Source organism: Cystoisospora suis (assembly GCF_002600585.1).
Source record: "Cystoisospora suis strain Wien I chromosome Unknown contig_1233, whole genome shotgun sequence".
Taxonomy (NCBI): domain Eukaryota; phylum Apicomplexa; class Conoidasida; order Eucoccidiorida; family Sarcocystidae; genus Cystoisospora; species Cystoisospora suis.
Window position 1 is genome coordinate 58,694 of NW_027154034.1, and position 19,364 is coordinate 78,057.

General features: G+C 55.6%; 3 protein-coding genes across 3 annotated transcripts in view; all 3 read left to right on the forward strand.

Annotated features, from left to right (window-relative positions):
* CSUI_002905 (collagen alpha-1 related protein) overlaps positions 1-4,950 on the forward strand; it is a 13,744-nt gene extending 8,794 nt beyond the window's left edge. Inside the window, exons 9-10 of the mRNA XM_068063104.1 lie at positions 11-2,425; positions 3,004-4,950. Coding sequence (XP_067924922.1) covers positions 11-2,425; positions 3,004-3,869 — 3,281 coding nt within the window. The 3' untranslated portion in view covers positions 3,870-4,950. The remainder of the gene's footprint in view (positions 1-10; positions 2,426-3,003) is intronic.
* Positions 4,951-6,390: 1,440 nt separating this feature from the next.
* Positions 6,391-13,694, forward strand: CSUI_002906 (serine-rich adhesin platelets domain-containing). Its single transcript, XM_068063105.1, has one exon. It carries the CDS (start codon positions 8,219-8,221, stop codon positions 13,208-13,210), a length of 4,992 nt encoding a protein of 1,663 aa, XP_067924923.1. The 5' UTR covers positions 6,391-8,218; the 3' UTR covers positions 13,211-13,694.
* Positions 13,695-14,517: 823 nt separating this feature from the next.
* Positions 14,518-19,318, forward strand: CSUI_002907 (uncharacterized protein). Its single transcript, XM_068063106.1, has 5 exons — positions 14,518-16,407; positions 17,099-17,463; positions 18,108-18,208; positions 18,748-18,811; positions 18,984-19,318. The coding sequence occupies exons 1-2, from the start codon at positions 16,340-16,342 to the stop codon at positions 17,412-17,414; spliced, it is 384 nt and encodes a 127-aa protein (XP_067924924.1). The 5' UTR covers positions 14,518-16,339; the 3' UTR covers positions 17,415-17,463; positions 18,108-18,208; positions 18,748-18,811; positions 18,984-19,318.
* Positions 19,319-19,364: the final 46 nt, after the last annotated feature.

A 19,364-nucleotide genomic window follows, 5' to 3' on the forward strand; every position in this document is an offset into this window, starting at 1 on the left:
ACGGAGCGAGTTTACGCCGAGAGAGAGGCTACGGGAGCGGCAGCTCGGGGAGGGCAGCAGCAGAACTCGGCAATGCAGTCTCGTCCGTTTGATGCGAGAGGACGGGATCAACAACAGGCGATCCGAGGAGGGGGGCGCGGCGGAGGTCGTGGTGGGAAGTCCGGGGGCTCAGCCGCCACCGATGAGGCAGGCTCCTCGGGTAATCATCATCAGAAACGTGTCCTTACAGCAGATGCGGAGCTAGGATGGTCAAGGCAGGCACCGACTACGAAGGGTGCTAGTCCTTCAGCGGACGTTTCTTCTCAGCAGCAAGCTTCTCAGTCAGGCGGCAAGGGTGGTCCGCGGAAGTCGGGGGGAGAGGGGTCGGTTTCGGGTGGTAGTGCGGGCGGTCGGGGCCAGGGGAACAGAGGTACGGGTGGACCACAAGGACCTCGGTCTTCTCCTGGGCAGGCCAGTACAGTGGAGGCGAATGCGTCCGGGTTGTCTTCATCATGTGGCGTACAGGCGGGCAGTGGTGTCACTCCCAAGGTACCAGACGCAGCTGGGGCAGGCTCATCTTCGTCCGGGAATGCTTCGCCTTCGTGCGCTGGAGGAGGCCGAGGGTCAGCGGGGGCACGGGGTCCCACAGGTTCTGGCGGAGCGGCAGCCGTGTGGTTGCCGAAGGGGGCTACGAAGAAAGTCAGGGATGACAGCGGAGTAGCGCCTGCGGTTGCAGAGGCCGGTGAAAACGAGGCCGGTGGAAGTTCAGGGGGTCTTAGTCAGATAGGGGGCGCCCCGCGACCACATGGAAAGGCGCCAAGCAATTCGCCAAAGGGGGCATCTGCGTTCGCGAATAATGCGGGAAGTGGAGGTGGGGGCGGACCAGGTAAGTCTAGAGCACGGACCGGATCCGCTGGTCCCGGCCCTGTGACCACTCCTGATCATGGAGTGCCGCAGTCTCAGCGAGGCCAGGAGTCTCGAGGTGGCGTCTCTTCTTCAACCAGTCGCGGAAGCGGCAGTCGCGGAAGTACCGGCGGGTCGAAAGGCCAGTTTGGGGGGAACCGCGGCGGTGAGCATTCGTCTCAAGGAATGGCAGATGAACCGTCCGGGCGTGCCGACGGGTGCTCTTCGTCAGTGGCGAATCAGCACAGTGAGAACGAACAGATGGCTGCGGCTCCTGATGAAGAGGGCTTTCAGTTAGTGAAGAGCAAGCGACGAGAGCAGCAAGAGAAGCGTAAGCGAGTTGAACAACAGAAAGGATCAGAAAAAGGTGCTCAATCGAGAAACAGAAAGAATGGGCAGCAGTCAACGGCGTGGACCCCCAGCGCGCAGTCAAATTCTCCCGATGAGAATAACGTCTCGTCAACGCCAGGACCAGCGGGAAGGAACGGTAGCGTCCAGCAGACTGGCCCGACGTCAGGGTCAGGCGCCAGTAAACGCGGTGCTCAAGGTGGCAGAAACACATCTGCATCTCCCACGGAAGAGGGAAAGGGAGGTCATCATCATCGGGGGCAGGGTGCCGGCGGGGGAGGTGCCGTGAGTACGCGGTCCTCTCAGGCCGGCAGGGGCGCTAAGGAGCCTTCGGTGGGAAAGCCCGAGCTAGCGGAGAAAAAGCGGGGGCCAAAGAAGGATCAGTCGAGCTGTGCTCTGTCGACAGCCACAACAGTTGAGATAGCCACGGGATCATCAGAAAATCCGTCTGTGCACGAAGACCACAAAAATGAATCTGCATCGAGCGAGACCGAGAAACTTGACGGGTCGGGCCTGCTCCCGTTCCCTGGGGGAGCTTCGAGTCGATGCAATGGTCGGGGAGGAGCTCGTCAGTTTGCGCGTGCGTCCAAGTCGGGTTACGAGGTAGAACCTACAAGTGGAGGGACTGTCTCAGGCTCCGAGGGCCTTGTGTCCTATCGTGCAGACAAACCCGAGGACGACCGACAGGTCCCCCTCGGTCAGGAGAACGCTGAAAGGGAAGGCTCAGCGGTGGGGCCGAACTACGGGGCAAAAGACCAGAGGGAGGCAGTTTCTTTCGGGTCCAGAATGAGCAGTCCCAGCAACAGTCTCGCGGGCACTGCAGATCCGTGGTACGCATCTCAGAGAGGTCAGATGAAAACTTTTACCCCTACAGGGGAGCTGGAAAGCCAAGGATCAGCGCAGCCTAAAGGAAGCGCCAGGCAGCATCAGTCTGCTGGCGTTACAGGGGGTGTCCCTTCAGCAGGTGCGGCCGCGTCGCCTTCCTCTGGAGCCGCGGGCTACTCCTTGTGGTCTTCGAATTTCAGTCAACCTGTAGCATCTTCCCGAGTTGCTCCGGACACGATCGCCGCGATTTGGGCGAGAGATGCCGGCTGCTCTGCGGGTGGCGCGGCGCAGCGTTCAGGAGGTCCCGCCGGACACAGAGCTGACGGCGGAGAAATGAACACGACGTTAGGGGCGCCGCATATGGCTGTGGGTAAGTGGGTGGCAGGCAGCAGTGCATGAGAGGGAGTGTGGGCAACTGTATGCTGAGTAGTGAGTCCTAGGTGCCATGTGATCATTAGTAGTGGGGTCGAATTTATTCTCCTCGGCCCTTCTCTGTTCTTGCGGCTGCTGTGTGAAGCCGGTGTAAGTCTCTGCATTTCTCCTCTCTACCGACGGAATGGGATTCTGCTAGTTATGCGTAAGATGGTTCTCGCCGTTCAGGTTCAGCGCGAACACTCGGGGGGGAGGGGACGTCTGTTACGTGGTCAGTGTTAGGTGTCTGAAGGAGCTTGTTTTCACGACTGAGCGTTTTTTGTTCTCCACACCCAAAATGGTACTCAGTACATCACGTTTGCTCAACCGAGGTGTATAGCACTGCAGCTGCGGCGAGGTTTGCATCGACAACCTTGTGGGACTTGCGTGTTGTTTTCTGTTCTTCTGTTCTTATTGGCGTCGCCGTGTAGGGGCTGAGTCCAGTGTCTTGAGGTGTCCGATTTTTTCGTACCAGTTGCAGTAATCAAAGATTCGTACTCGCGCACGAAGTTTTGCGGCTTTTTGCTTCTTTTTCAGGGGTTACAATGCCCGCATCTGGTCAGCGCCAACATCAGCCCTTTCCGTGTCCTCCTCAGCAGACCCTCCTCGGTCCTCCCCTGCACTTCCCTCAGCAGGTTCATCCAGCATTACACCAGCAGTCGCAGAGTACTGCGCTTCTTTCGTCTGAAGCGATGTCGCGCAGCTCCCATCAGCCACAGATGATGCAGAACACCAGGGCTCAGCAGCAGATGCTGTCTCAGTCACAGGTGGTTCAGCAGAATAATCAGAGAAGTTCGGCGACGCCCGGTGCTCTTCCACCTTCGTCTCAGCCAGCGCAAGGTCCTGGTGGTTCCGTGGGCTCGATCTTCTCTCAGCAGTCACAGCACACCTTCGGGGGCTCATCTACGGGTGCCCCGCGCATGCCGCAGCCCCGAGGCAACATTGGTCAGGGCGGAAAGACAGATCTAGGGGGGACTGCGCCTCCTTTGCTACCGTCTACGGGAGCGCTAGGTGGGGCCCAGGTGCCACGAATGGACATGTACGATAGTAGAGGCGTTCCCTCTGGAGCGCCTTTTCAACCAGCAGGGGGCGCGGTGCCTTACGGAATGCACGATCAAATGCTGTCGGGGTTCCAGCAGCAGCAGGGCTCGATGGGACTGGGGTCTCACGACTCGCAGGTAGTGTGGGGCGCCCCGTCACCGGGAGGAGGAATGCCTATGGGCGGAGATCCGTTAATGAGACAAGGGGTGCACTCACATAGAAGCGACGTGATGGCTGGACAGCAGCAGGGTTTTTCGGGGTACTTGCCACCGCAGCAGCCTAGGAATGGAACTCAGCAGTTTGGGGTACTTGGAGCTGGCAGCGGACCGGCGGGGACGCCTGGAGGAGAGTTCTACTTGTAAAGGAGTACGCAGGCAACGTTGTCGACGGAAACATTTTTGTTACTCTTGTTTGTTTGTTGTGTCCGAGATGAGGAAAATTGACCGTCAAGGTGGAAGGTGTAGGCAAGAGGCTCTTACACATCTGTGAAAGAAGACTACACACCAATAGTTTTAGAGGACAGGCAAGGCGGAAGACTGCCGGTGTTCTTAAGGCTGAGTTTATGGCCGGGGAGAGCGCTCCCGAACGAAATCGACGTATGTTTCTAGCTTTTGCTGCAGGCTTACGGGTTTCGCGCGGGGCAGAGAGGGAATGAACAGCTGCTATTAAACTGCTTTCCACCCGGTAGAGCAGTGCGGGTTTGTGAGATGTTTTCACGTGCGGGGCCAGGGTGAAGGAGCAGAGGTCTCGCGGCGCATCGTATCGTTCCTACGCGGTTGCGTTCTACACTTGTTGGTTTAGGCCACGAGCGTTTAGTAAGGGACTACGAGGTGCCTAGTGGCACTATAGCCCCGTTGAACGATATGATGGTGATCGCACGGCCGTTTTTTTTGCAGATTGACTGGAACCGTGACATGTTTAGAGACGCTGTGAGCTGCGTGCTTTACGGTGTTCGCTTGTGGTCTTTTTTTTGATACAACCTCATGGTGGTGACTTCTGGATGAATGCCTGCATTTGGTTGAACCTGCCGGCGGCACCCTAAGAATGGCGGCTGCTGGTCTGCGCAGCTCAGGTATTCGTGTCTCTGATGAACTGGAGAACTAATTCACAGATGTTTTTCAATGATGGAGGTTTCAGCGTCTCCGACGGAGTTAGTGGCGTCATTCCGATTGTGGCTTTGTGGTAGTGACACACTGGTACCACTCTGGCTGGAGCGTGACGGGATTTCTTTGCAAGCATGCCGCTTCTCGGTGGGCATAGCTATGACTGGCACAGAAACAAATTCCAGGGTTGCGTGCCGGGCATGCCCCATGTGCTCGCGTCAGCCTAGGCCTTGTAGTTCGCAACATTTTTTTTTCGCTTACCGTGGGTCCAGTCTGTGTAGCGAAGAGAACAGTATGTGTGCGGGAATCAACTGAACGTTGTGGAGCTTTGCTAGGGAGTCCGAGGTCCCTGCGCGTTGTAGACCGTTGCGGAAATCTCGACGTGGAGACGGACCTTGTGCAAATCGTACTTTGGAGACGGATGGGTTGTACTGCTTGAGTGTAAACGTTAGGATGCCGGCGGCTTTAGTGGGTGTCGTGGAGACTGTCTGGTTCGACACCAGATACTTTATCAATTCATGATCTCAGCGGTAGAGGAGATGGCCGCAACGACTGTCTCACGGTGCCTGATGACTGATCGGAGTTCCATGATATTTTTGCGAAAGGCAGCAGGACGGTATCGGCGCAGGGAAGAGTGCCGTCCGTATAGTTGCCGTAGAAAGTGCAGATTACTGTGATGGGGGCTTCAGCCCATACCAGTTTGACGCAGACGGTCTGTGGAGACGTCCTAGCCATAGAAACAGGACTCTGTGTGTTCTTCCCTTTCTGCCCTAGAATGGCGGAAGCGCTCACCATCAGCGCAGGCTTAGCTTCGATTCCATAAGAGGGATTGGGAGCATTGCCTCTTCGCTGTCGCGATACGTGAGCTGCAGCCGGGCTCAATACTGAAGAGCCAGCCGCGTACAGTATCTGTTGTAACGGGCGACCGTCCAAAGCGCTCGAACCCTACAGAACTTGGGGCCAGCAGCAGGTATTGACGACATTGTGAACCCACCGATCCAGGTGAACGTACACCTTGCGGATACACGGCAAGACAGCTTCCAAATCAGGCTGGTATGCCTAGGCTGTGCCAAACTTCAACAACGCGCTTCTCAGATCATTATACACCGATCTGTACCTCGCATACTGACTAAACAGCTGAGCTATGCGACCTCGGGGAACCCCATGCTGGAGAGGTCCGCTAACAGTTGGAATCACCATAGTTGTTCTGCACTCCCGAAAAGCAGCACGGGAGGATCGGAGCTGCAGCTTCCGACGCGATCGACGAAAGCTCCGTCCGTCGTCCACTCTCCTTTCCGTAGTGTTAGTGATACTCCCCGCATTAGTAGGCGGGACACGATTCGGACACGCAACAAGGGCATTCAAGTCTACGACACCAAGTACATCTGTCTGTACCAGACTGACAGAGAGCTTCGACCAGACTGAAGGCTGGCCGGCCGTGGACAGGAGCCGCGCGCTCGCAATGTCAGCAAGCGAGGACTCAGAGGGTGGAGACAGGTCACAGGAGAAACGGTATCGCGAGGAAGACGAAGCGGACTGGCGTACTGATCCCTGCCGACCGTATCCGTTTGACCGTAGCTAGCCGCAGTGTCACGTGTCAAACGATGGCAAGGGCGAGCTTCTGGATTGTTGGACTGTCTCTTGCGCGTCCTGGCATCAGCGTGGAAGACGTGCGTGCAAGAGGTGACTAGGTAAATGAGGATCCCTCTGTTGGATTCGATAAGTTCAGCAGTCGATGGTGCCCCAGGTAGGCCTGGTATGCGCCGGTGTGATGGGAAAGCGGGGATGCGCCTTCACTCGCTTCTCGAACACAAACTTATTCCGCCCACTTCCCTCGTGCTAGAAGCCCTGGATCGTGGAGGGGGCCACTTCTTCCAGGTCTATGAAAGGTACGCCGTTGCATCTTCCTCTGTGTCATGTCCTTCAGTCTTTGAATGACCCTGGATTTTTCCTGTGATTGATCAGACAAGCAAGCTGATTGAGCAGTGCCAACTGGATCTCCCGCGACGTGTGACGCTGTCCCACCCCCGTACCTATCTTGCGGATAAACTCTCTTCTTTGACTGGCCGTTGAGAAGGATTCCAACAGCCCCTTTTTTCCAGCGGCACATTCTCAGGACTTCTTTGAGGGGAAGGTGCGCGTGTCGTGTTCACTTCCTGCATGAGGACACGCAGAGCAGACCACAAAATAGTCCAAAAGTATTTTGCCGCCGCTTCGGGCTGGCGGCCCCTCCCTGCTGGTCTGCGTTTGTGCAAATCGACGTCTCTTTGGTCGCTCGTTTCTGTAGGGCAACTTCACTTTGAATGCCAACTGGAAAAAAGACGTTCAAGATACTTTTGCCCTTCTACTTCTGAAACGGGGTAGTAGGACATTTGCGCAAGCGCTTGTCTTATCTCGCTGTCCGTTTCGCAGGACTGAGAGCAGCGTTCGGAAGAGCGCGCCAACATTGTTTTTGAGCCGCGCGGCCGTTCCGACAAGTTGCCCGGCCGTCTTGCTTCACATTCTCTTGTGTAGAAGTTCGCTTGTTCGCTGAACAAGAAGGTTGTAGAGGCCTCGTTCATCCCCAGTTCCGGTGTGTTTCCTCCTCCGTAACTGCCGAGCTTTCTTCTCTTTTTTATAGATGTCTGCTACCCCTGAGCCTTCTCTTACCGGACCACCTAACAGCCAGGGACGCTTTTCTGGGCTAGGCATGCGGTACGCGGCGCCACGCCAAGAACTGCATGAACGTACCTTTGCCCTCGGCAATCCGGTGTGAGGATACAACGGGCTAAGGGGAAGTTGCCGGTGACGGATGGTTACACGAGCTGCTGACGACTTCTTTGTTCGTGCCGATGACCGTTGGCTTGTCGGACAGTCTGCTGCCTTCGACGCGTTCGTTCGAGAAGTTGTTCATTTCGTATGTGAGAGGAACCCTTTCCGCGTGCAGATCTGTTTCGAGATCCAGATCCCTACAAATGGCCTGTGGGTGTAAGGCGCAATCCCAGTCAGCAGCTCCCGTGGTTTCCATGCACTGCGGCCGCGATTTCGTGAAGGCGAAAGAATCATGTCCGAACAATTTTTTTTTTACATACCAGGTGGTGAGAGAACCTTGTGCAAGAGCGCTAGCGCGTGGGTGCCGTGACATCGCATGCCGTCCTGCTTTCTGCGGGAGGCAGGAGCACGGTCACCTGTGCGTCATCAGGAGTTTCCTTACGAGCTTCGGGAATGCCAGCAGTCACCGCGGTGCACCTGACTTTCGTCAAGAACCACAGTGATGCCTCCTGCGCTTAAGGCGAATCAGAGCAGCTCGACTGACTACAATCCAGCACTTCTGGGAGTGGTCAGGTGGTTTGTGTCCCGGTTCAGCTCTCATCTGCCGTGATACTCGTCGACTTTGCGCGGACGCCGAAGGTGATGTAATTATCAGCTTGTCGGTGTTCACCTCTGTCGGTCATGTCAATTGCTACACATGCTTCGGGAGATGTTTGGTCGGGTGCGCCAAGTGAGAGGGAGCGCACGGCTGCATCACTGCAGGGCGTAAGATCACGCCGGTCGAAGGATGAACGGCATGTCAGGGATCTGACGTTCGAAGAATGCAGTATTGAGTGGGGCGATCTTCTGAGAAAAGTATGGCGTGTGATGGCAGATGGAGAATGCAGTCACAGGCCCGTCCATCAGCAGAGCTGGCCGGTGATGTCGCTGTTGTGACAGTGGTTGCTACAGCTGGAGAAACCGGCGTGTACCTGGATCGAAGCGCTTCACAGGGGCCGAGACGCGAGAATTCACGAATCACCGGGCCTCCTTCTTGCCTCGCACTTGAGCTTGTCCCGACGAGGAGAAGTTGTTCACCACTCCGGCGCCGGCGTTCTTCTCCTCGGACATCTGCCTGCTCTTTGGTACGAAGGTTTTCTGTACCTTCTTATTGTGGTGGGACCTGTGGCTCTTCTCCTCTCCCTCCGTCATCTTTTGCCCATGCGGCTACGGTAGCAGCTTGGCGTGCCGTCACTGGAGGGATTGCACCACGAGGAAAGCGAGGAGGAGGTAGATCAAGGTTTTCTGGATTCAACAGCGATGAGCAGAAAGTCAGGGAAAGTTCGCAGGCCAAAGGGGGAGGCAGGCGTGGAAGAAGCCGGGGAGAGGGATCCTATGGAAGAAGAGGTCACGACAGGAAACATGGCAAGGGCACGAAGCAGATGATGCAAGTAAAAGAAAACTCCTTGAGTCGCACATGGGACGGGACAGAAGGACGGTGTCGACGCGTTGAAAGACAGAGTGACGTTGGGGAGGAACTCCCCGTTCCCAAGCAATCTTTAAGATTGAATAGCTTTCTCAGCAGGAGTGGTGGGCTTAGCTGTCAGACCCCGACTGAGAAGTCTGGTGCTTGGCCGCTGGGGGCAGTCCAGCCACCTCATGCAGTGTCTGTGGTATCTCTCCCTGCTGCTGATAAAGATTTGCAGCAAGAGCAGTGCTGCGTTGGATTCTCTTCCAGAACGTCGTCTCCCACCTTGGGAATAGTGTCTCTTCCTTCTCCCCGGAGGTCCTCGCCCCCTGCTTCTGCACCCGTTTCTGTGAACAGGCTATTTCGCATGGCCCGCGTGCGGGTGAGGAGATCATCGTCCTTTCCTTCGTCGAACGCTGGTAGGTTATTCTTCTCTAGAAGCGACTGCTTGCGAGCCTGTCGATCTCCCGCTGCTTTGTTTCTTTCTCCGTCTCTCGCGTCTTCCTCTGGCCAGCATGCGCTGGCATCCTGCGCTGTAGACTGGCTAACGGACGAGAGGTACTGCCGCCCAGGCACACAAGGTATGCTTCCCTCGTCCGTGAGGATCGATGAGGACGGCAGGGCGAGCAGCCGTAGGAGCGCAATGGAAGAGGTCAGGCCAACGACGGAAGCTGCGCTGCCGCCAGGAGATGAGAGAACAGAGGGTTCAGCGGACCCCTACGGCTTTGTAAACCCGAAACAGGTGTCTGCGCTTGAATGGGAGACACGAACTGAAGCCGCGGCCGATGCCGGGCTGCTGAGCCTTCCGGCAGCCCTTCACATAAGTACTCTTCCCGAAGAAACTGAAGGCAGTTCAGCAGTTTCCGAGGCGAGTAGTTCACCTCTACAGGGCTCGGATTGTCCCAGAAAAGGAGCTACGGGATTTCTGAAAACCGGAATAGACAATAGCAATGAAATCTTGAGACCGTACCCAAAGACAGCAACAAGCGAGGAGCCCCGTGAAGGTGGGGGAGAGGTCTCGGCAAGTTGCCCGGTTGAAGCATTCGGTGACCTCTCCAAGGAAGTGAGAAAAGCACCATGGCGAGAGGCGGGAATCGCCCTCACCCATTCTGGCGCCGCAGATTTGGATGCAGACAACACAGAACAGACAAACAAGGACCTCGGTGCGACTCGAGTCTCAAAACAACAGGAATATCTTCCAGGTTCTCAGCATGGTCGCTCTGTATCGGGAGTATTTTACGGAGCGGCGGTCCCTGCCGCAACCTTCGGGCAGTCCTTGACTGGCAGGTTGATGGAACGGGAGCTGCAACAAATGTTGATCGAAGCCTCGCAAGAGGCTCGAGCGGAGTGCGCGCTGCTGCAGCAGCGTCTCCAGCAGGTAGAAGCAGAGAATGCCCGGCGGGCGGTTGCGGTTTTTGAAGCTTTTGGGGGAAGGAGCCGAAACGCCGGCAGTCGCTGGCGACCCGGAGTGGATTCCGCTGTTCGCGGGCGTGTTGCAGCTGTGGATAGTTCACGGAGAAAACATAACAGAGAACTACGTGGTGTTCTTTCAGTCGGCGAGCCCCCGGTATCTGGTCCCAAAGAAATAACAAAAGAAGCTTGTAACGTCTCATTGGGCGTCGTGGGAGACAGCGCTCTTGAACCGTCGATGCGGCCCTGTTGCAGTGTATCCTGTGGTGTTACTACTGCAGTTAGCGTAGAACGGGGGAAGACGGAGAAGGGTCTCTGTAGAGGCTTAGGTTTGCACACTGCAAGCACTCCGCTAAGGATCACCAGAACAGCGGACTCCGGCGCCCGGTGTTCAAGGAGTCGCGGGGGCCCTGACTTACCCGAGTCACTCTGTGGCCATGGTTCGTACGGTGTTGCTTCTTCTGGCTCGTCCACTCCTTCTCTGCGTTCGCTGGATGCAGAGAACGCTTCTAGTTTTTACTTGTCGCCAGGCTCGCAGCCGAACTGTGGAGGATGTGGCAGGGATGTTTATCCTCCTGTGTCCGCCGTCACTTCCTCTTCTGCGGGACATGCGCGGAGAACTCACGCTGCGTTGTCCGAGAAAACGGATTCACCTTCTCTTGCACTCCAAGTTTCTCCGCTGTGTCAGTTGTCCCGCTCCGTCTCGGAAGGGAGGACGTCTTTTCCGGCTCCGTTGCTTGTTTCGTTTCCTGTTTCCAAACGTCCTTACCTGTTACGGAAGCGGCGGGCTCGCAGCTGCTGTTGCAGCTCTTGTGAAGTACGGGGAGGGAGGGGGAGGACTGATGAGAGGGCATTCATTCCTCGTTGGGTGGGACAGCACCTGAGTATGACACCAGCAAAGAAGCTCCACCAAGAGGTAGGGACTGCTCCTCTCAGTCAACCGGAGCAGACACGCCAGGGGTGGAGTGTTAGTACACCCCCGCATATTCTAGCGTTGCCTCCGGTTTCCTTTCTGCGTCACTGTTCGCCTCTTCTCGACAGCCGAAGCAGTCAGCGGGAAGCTGTGAAGTTATCGCCGTTCCCATGCCGTCTCCCGGCCCCCAACGAGTTGGCGGCTTATGGGGACCCGGAGACACGGGTTCCATGTGCGCCAGCCTCTCCCGCGACTGGGTCTGCTGCCGGCTCGTATGAACCTTTGTGTGCCTCTTCGTTCGCTGCAGACGGCAAGTCCGTTGCCTTGCATTCCTCGGTTTCGTGCGCATCCTTTTCGGTCCCTGTTTCCGCTGTAGATCGGGTGAGGCACATAGCTAGCACACCTGCCAGATCCGGGTGGTTTCCTTCTGCGGAAGATGGAGCAGTGAAGAGGAGCCCGCGACACAACAAGTGCTGTTGCGAGAGGTGTGCAGATGAGAGACGGAGCACCTCAGATCAGCGTTCGTCATGGCATGGTCCCTTGACGCAGATGGCAGCATCCTTCTCTGATTACACTGGAGACCCAGTCGACGAGGTGAGCACCTGTTCGCCGGGGAGTACTAGTGAAGCGCTAAGAGAAGAAGGAGCCTTCGGCATGGCCACCTCATCAAGTATCAGTGGTTTGTCGCGTTCTCCGGAGAAAGTGAAACCTTTCGTTCCACCCCCAGAAGGGAAACTGGGCGCTGCAGTCTCTTTCGGTCCTGTGGGTGTCTCTCGTTGTGGTCGTCTTCTGGAGTCGCTGTTCTCTTTCTTCCGAAGGCGTCGGTCTGTCGAGGAAGGGGGCTGTGGCCAGCAGGCACAGGAGGGTCCGCCCACGGTTGGGAGCGATACGCCTGAAGGAAGAGGGCAACGAGTTTGGAATGGCGATAAGCGGTGGATGCGGTGGAGAGTGGACTCGCCTTTTGTTGGAGAGACCGGGACTTCGGCTGTGTCGCGCTGCTGTGATGGAGACAGACAGGAGGATGTTGCGTCACCTTATGTGAGTGGATTCTCTCCTGGCCCAGCTGCGCAGACGGGGGCAGACGCGTATGCCGTAGACACTGGAAGACCTAATCAGTCAAGGATTAGGCCTGGTGGACACTCCACTAGCGGCCTCTCGGCATTGTGCCTGGATTCCAGCGCTCATCGGGACACGCTGGGAAGCACAAGTACGCGGACCAGCAGCAGAACGCGGGGTAGTTGGGGCTCAGCGCCCCTAGTCGCACAGCAGTCGAGCATGACTAACGAAACATGGTGCTGTCATTGCTGCGGAGCGCCTGGCTCAACAGAAGTACAGTCGGCGGGGCAGGAGGAGTTGTTTGGCCTCACTGCGGCTGAGGACAGATCGAGGAGGTGGGGCGTTTCTGGGACGGGCGACCCTGGTGACGGAGAAGCGCCCGGTTCTTTTAGGCATGTGAGTGGGTGTGCAAGGGGAGGTTCTAAAGCTCAGCGACAGGCTCTTTCATGTTTCTGTCACCTGAACTTTTGTTGGGCTGCAAAACGCGAGTCTGCTGGCAATGATTTCTCTTCTTGTCAGAGTCATGCCCGTGCGGTGTGTTCTTTATCTATTGTCAAGAGCGTAGCGAAGGACTGTCCCCGTTGCAAGCGACAAGTTCTGCTGGAGGTTCTTCGTCTACCTTCTTCAAGCACGCCGTCAGGCAGGCGAAGGCTGGTAAGAGCTGCTCCGCAACAACCTGTGGGCTTTTGCACGTGCTGGGTGGATGCTGGGGGCGATCAAGGCCGAGAAAGTACGTCTCTAAGCGCAGGCAGTGGGCAGATGCAGGAAGCCCACAACGCTGACGAAGAAATCGAAAAAGTCATGCGGGCCAGTTTTCCCCGTGTTTTTGACGGTGCTGCTGAAGATCACGCGACACTTCTTTTGGGCGGTAGTAACGATTCTCGAAGTGATAATCTCGTGACCTCGAGATCTCGGGGTGGAGCAGTGTCGGACGCACGAGGACAGAGAGACCAAGGTAGAAGTCGGAAACCGGCAGAAGAAGAGGCTGACAGTGTGTGGTCAATGATGCTGATGGACATGTGATACTAGGACAAGAGGAGGAAAGGCTGCCGATGAAAAAACGATTGTCCGGCGGTCTAGCCCTGACAACTTTTCCGAATTCGTGTGTCTGCATAATTTCATTTCAGTACCAGCCCGGCAAAACAGCGATGCGCCTGCCTCACGTGAGCTATGTTGCGGATTCACTGAAGCAGTAGTTGACTTTAGGACTGTAGTGTTGGTAGAGTGGCGGCTCCACTTTGTTCCGGAGTGCTACAGGGAGCACATCGGAACCGTAGCCTGGTGGCAGCTCCCTGAGCTAATAAGGAAGAGGCGAGAGATAAAAAAGAAATGCCGTCGACGAGTACAGGGAGCACTGCTTTTGTTTTGACAACGCGTTCGAGCTCAGCTGAACGTGAGACACTTGTGAAATACGTTAAAAAGCAGAACACTTTTGGTTTGTTCTCGTGAGAGCATGGCGTAAGCGTCGGGACCATTCAGTCGTCTCCGGATACTGGTCTGACTGCTGGCTGCTACTCTCGGCAGACTTGTTTTGATGTGCTGCTGTCTGGGCTTTTCCATCATCCTCACCTGGGCTCTCTCTCCTGTCACCACTTCGTCGTAGGTGACGAGTAGTCCAAGATGAGCCGTAGGGTCCGGTTGCTCGGATCGGAAGGGAGGAATGTGATCGATGAGCCGAGCAGAGGCGGCGATTTCGACGTCAACCGGCGCGGCGCCCGACATCCTCGTGCTTGTAGAGGGATGGCAGTTGGTACCGCTCTGTGGCTGCCCGGCTACCCTCCACGATCGGAATGTAAACAGGCGCGCTGCTTGCCGTGAAGCCTGTGTGAAGAAGACAAACATCGGGTTTCGCTGGTCACGCTTGATGTGTTGTGTTGAGGAGTAGTGTAGAGACGAGCGGCTATCTCAGAGACGTCAGGGGGCTACCGCGGGTGATTGTGTAGCCAATATTGCGGCCGCAGCTGTTGCTTGGATGCATCACCGTGGAGCAGGGTTACCACTCGGCCGCGGCAGCCCCTGTGTGTCGGCACCTCGGTGGTAGGCATAATCTGTATCTTTGGGATACTCGGGTCAGTATCAATCATCAATACTCAGTTTGTAAAACTGCACGACGAAAGCGAGAAGTAGCAAGCTAGGGACCTCCGCTGAGGCAGGAGCGTGGTACACGTTGTGCTACATCACAAGACTGACGGTGTGCTGGAGAAAACGTTCTTCAGTGAGCTGAACGGTCTGCGGTGCGGTGAGCCGTAGCGGAGTCACCCATGGAGAGAGAGACGAGCCTACGGAGTTCGGGCAGGATGAGACATTTGGAAAGTGTGTCCAGAAGGCGCAGACGGCTCCAGCTAAGAATGTCGAGGCGCCTCTCAGCAGTCCGACAATTAGTGTCGGTGACAGTCTGCACGATACGAGGAAAACGCCCAAACGCGTCAAAGCAAAGAAGATGCCGTCGCAGCCGCCCACAGGCTTGTGGAGCCTTCCCGGAGTACTGTAATCTGCCTGTCCACTTCACAAGTGGCCTCAACCTCACTAGTACACACTGTAGTTTGGGTCCTTCTTTGTAGCCATGATAGCTATACGTCTGGGCTCGTCGGGCTAGCGAGTTGGGACACAGGGTGAGAATCGTAGTGTACGTTGTGTGCTCTTACCAACTGCGCAGCTGGTCTCCCTGTTCTGGTCGTGGGAGGGATCAGCGCAACCATTCAGTGTTAGACAAGTGCTGAGCATTGGCCAGCTGTGTTTCCTTTCAGCTATGTGATTCAACGCAGAGCAAGACCACCTCTTGTAATCGTTTGTGAAACTGTGACAGTTTGCGTGGGCACTTTTGTCACGGCCTAAATGCTAAACACCCCCCTCATCTCAGGCTCTAAGTCCTGGGGACTTTCTATGGCACATTTCGCGGTAGTCCTCAGTCCCTTCGTGCTACAACTGACTCCACATACCGCATGCACAGATTTACATGCGACATGGTTTGACGGGACACGGAGCATTCTGTCGCGGAGAAGTTTTAAACATTGAGTTTTTGTGAAATGTACTCGCGTTGAGTGTGTCGCTCTTGTCGGACCTGACTTTGGTCGCAGGAGGGACGGCAGAAGCAGCTGCGCCTCCCGACGCCCCCCTGCCTTAGCTCGCCACACTTGGTTTTCAGTAAATATCGCGACACCTTCACCGGGAGGTATGTGCTATCTCTCACGTCTTTCATTTCATTAAGTCGTGACGGCTGTTTGGGCTTGCGTGCGACTCACAGGGGAACCTGGATCCGCGCTCCGCCTGGAAATCGTGCCTGGGCCTAAATGTGGCGAAGTGGCCTTGAACAGCTTGGACTGAATACACTGTTCTCTTTCCGGCAGGAGAGTCTCTACATATCTATGCATCTGCCCCCCGTTCTGTACGGAAGAATAGTGCACAGGGGGAACGGAGCTAGCGTGGCCTTCCGGACCTTTTTGATGTTGGAAGTGAACTTGAGCATATACCTGTGCCACCAGTTCTGGTCGCAAGGCTGTGCGGGATTCTCGGGTCACTGTTTCCTAGCGTTCAGTTGGTCTTCTCCTGTGTGAGCTGCGCTTCTGGTCGAAGACAAGTTCCACCCAACGAGCACCGTGGCCTGTTCAGGGTAGCCGCTTGTGACCACGACCCCCTTGTCGAAGGGCTGCCCACTTCACCGTCCTCGTCTTCGCCTGTCGGGAGGAACTCGAGTGCATAGAACACCCAGGACAATGCAATAGCTCTTGGGAGCTTTCGGACGGCGGCATGCTTTATCCTGTGTGCCGCGACTAATGATAATTCGCTTGTCAAACGGACTGAACTTGTTCTTAGAGTGTGTCGTCCCAACGGATTTCTAATGCTTTCTTCTACACAGACTTACGCTAGCCGTAAAAGCAGTCAAGACTCGTGGAGGATCGTCCATCTGTACAGCAGTTAGGCGGCACGCGAAATAAGCGGTGGTCAGGAAGCCCTTGGCGTATTTGGATTCTCATGTGTCTCCTTGTCACTTCGACGTCAAGAGTGTTTTGGTAGGGGAGAGGTCTCTGTATCGGGCAAGATACAGATGTTGCGGGGTTTGGCAAACTCTGGTCGCTTTCACTCGAGTTTATCTGTTTGTCTTGAAGTACGGTTTCGGGCTGGCCTACATATTTCTTACTGGTCGCGAGGAAGATGACAACCGGCAGAGGGCAGCCGTACGGCCTCTACAAAGTAAAGCTAACCGACAGGCTCTTGCGCTCGTACGTCTCCTGGGGCTCAGAAACACTTGCACGACGTTTAAGAGTGACCATCTTCACCTTAACTAAGAACTCGTCGCATGTCCTTTCAGGTAGACGCCGTCTTCCCCGAGTCGTTACATGCACTCCGGAGTCCACGTACAAGTTTTCTGTGAGGTTTTCATGAGCCTGTTTTGCACGGACAGCGTCGCACGTCGTTACAGCATTTGTCCGCCACGGATCAGCTCCAGACTTGAGAGATACATAAGTGACGGCCTGTCCGTTTGTAGATGGATATTCACCAGCTGCTCGCCATTCTCCAGTAACGCTGCTTCAGCCGTGTGCTACTTCCTAAGACGCGCAGCGTAGCCGCAGGCGGGCCACTTCCTGCGGAGTGACAGGTCGCCATTCGGACTCTCTGTGGAGCACAGACTGAGGGACCAATTTTTTACAACGTTATTGTATTGGGTTTTCAGTGAAGCTGGTTTTGTCCCTTGTGGGGCTCTCGTTAGGTAACGCCCAGGCCTGCTTGGCGGTGGACCCCGGCTGCCTTCGAGACCACGCCAGGATACTCTGGCAGCGTGAATTTTCTTCTGTGGCCGAGGACACGAAGGTTGTATCACTTTAACTAGTGCATCTGGCGCTGGGAGTAAGATCTGCATTCCAGTTCAATGCGACTATTCGTTTTGCCTGCTGACCGCTCCTTAGGTTCAAGGTTTCCCGTAACTTTGACTGCTCCTTTCTTTGCCGGGCGAGCGAAAGGCCAGGATCCTTTTCTGGCCCTGACATTCCCGGCAAGACCCCCTCGTATACAACAAGTGTCGATCAGGAAGACCTGGCTGAAGACAGCTGGTGCATTACCAGTGCCGACTGGTCTCAAGATGGCACAACAATCGGCCTCGCGGTTTGTCCAAGGAGAAAAGAAGCGGAAGGGGCACCGCCCACGCAGGGTGCTGGAGTTCGTGAGGATAGTCCGTCAAAGGCAGAACGCGGAAGCAGCAGGTGGCGCGGTGGAGATGCGAATGGCTTAGAAGATCCGAGACGGGCAAAGGTTCTCCTCATTTCCGTGAAGACAGGAAGGTCAGTCTTCTTAACTTCAGGCGGGTGTTTGTCAGTTGTCGCGGACCGTTGAGATCGGTCGTCTTTCGCTTCACCTTTCGGCCGTTTCACGTAGCGACAGCCACACACCCTGCCCGGGAAACGAACAGGTGGGTTAGACCCGTGGTAGAGAGGGATGCCGGAGGTGTCGATCAAAAGCTCTGTGCAGCAGATTCAGTTGGCTTGTGCGTCCACTCTTCTGCAGTCGTACACCTGTCAGGAGACTCTTCTGCACTATTTTGTTTCTACTAACTGGAGAACTCACAAAGGCGTGGCTCCGGCGTGGGCGTCTCTTTGCTCGTCCTCTCATATAGCTTTCTTTGTTTACTGCGATCTTGAGAAAACACCTGTTCTACGTACTCACGGGAGACAGTCGACGCGAGGCATGAGCACTGTTGTTGGAGCATGACGCCGCGAGTGCCATTAGGAGCGTTTCAGCCGGGGGACAAGGCAGTGCGACCGTGGGGTCATATGGAGCCGACGCTGGCCGCAGCACATCCCCTTACAACAACACCGGTGTTACATGGCGTTCATATGTGTAAAAGTGTGCACCTACACCTGAAGACTAAGCGAAGTCCACATGACAAGGCCTTGTGTTCTGTACTACATTTTCTTTTTTTGCACAGATTGACCTACGTCAGGGAGACAGCGTGGCGCTTTATCGACGCTTTCCGATTTGTCAAGGGCAGCGCGCGCGAGTGCCTCATTGCTAGCAGTGACAGCGGATGTATGGACAGCAGCAGAGTTTCGCAAGTTTTACTAACTCGATTCTGCGCTGAGTTTAGAGGCTTGGCGCTTTGAGTTAACTAAGGGACATCTCGGAGATGAAGCTTCCTAACCCAGTATAGCCGTCGGAACTCTCCTCGTAGAGACTGTCTCCTGTATCAACATTGACTCCGGTTTCTCAGACACCCCGGAGTACATATTTTTAGTCCTATCTGGTGTCCGTGTTATCTTACAGACTGTCTACATATTCTACTCCGACGGTCTTCGGTATTTCGTCTTCTCGGATCGACGAGCACCATCGGCAGGACCACGCGGGTTTGCCGTACTATCCCGTAGCGACCCTGCAGACCAGCTTCCTTGTGTGTTGTGGCAGAGGGGCAATTATCAATTGCTGAGCATGTCTGTGCACTGGTGGCCTCATAACTGGCGAAGTATGGACGCTGAGGCTCCTCCGTGGTACTGCATTGGCTCCTGGCAACAAAGATGGTGAATCCATTGTACTGTTCCCTGTCTCCTTTCTATGCTTCTGTGCCGCACCAGATTACATCGCCCGGTGGTGCCTGGATGAAAACACGCTGCCCACTCATTACCCTCTTCCTGCTCCGTAAGTCAGTAGTCGGCGTACAAGTAGGACAGAGGAAGAATATTGTCCTAACTGTTTTCAGTTCTCGAGCGACGGGAGCTTGGAAATGCAACCTCTTTGTTCGGTCTTTCTAACGAACCCTCTACACGTCCTCACTAAAACCGGTCTGTGGTGTGTGTCTCTTTGTCTCCAGAAACACTCGGAAAAAAACTGCACTCTAATACACGCGTGTCACTCGGTTGTCTGCGAGTCTAGACAACACAATGAATACTGGTGCCCAGCAGGAATACTTTTTCTGGGCGCTGCTGCGACTTCATATTCCAGCGGCCCCCGCCGGATCGCGGGAGTGCTACATGAATGGAGTGTTGTCTTCTCAAGCCCGGCGTACGACGCTGCGTGCCAAGTTGTTTCACCGTCTGAAGTGTTGACGACCACGTAACTATCTCTTCTCGTTGCACTTCGCTTTTTACCAGTTGAGCCGTTTTTCATGCACCTTTGTGCCAAGCGCGTTTTGCGAGAGAGTGACGGGGAAGGTTCCTCAGCGGCAACGCAGGGTATGCCAGATGGACGCGAC

Excerpts from the sequence above, each read along its gene's own strand:
- CSUI_002907 (XM_068063106.1), top strand. The coding sequence starts at position 16,340 with ATGACAACCGGCAGAGGGCAGCCGTACGGCCTCTACAAAGTAAAGCTA. Across the intron at positions 16,408-17,098 it reads ACCGACAGGCTCTTGCGCTC|GTTTCCCGTAACTTTGACTG; the intron begins GTACGTCTCCTG and ends CTTAGGTTCAAG.
- CSUI_002906 (XM_068063105.1), top strand. The coding sequence starts at position 8,219 with ATGGCGTGTGATGGCAGATGGAGAATGCAGTCACAGGCCCGTCCATCA.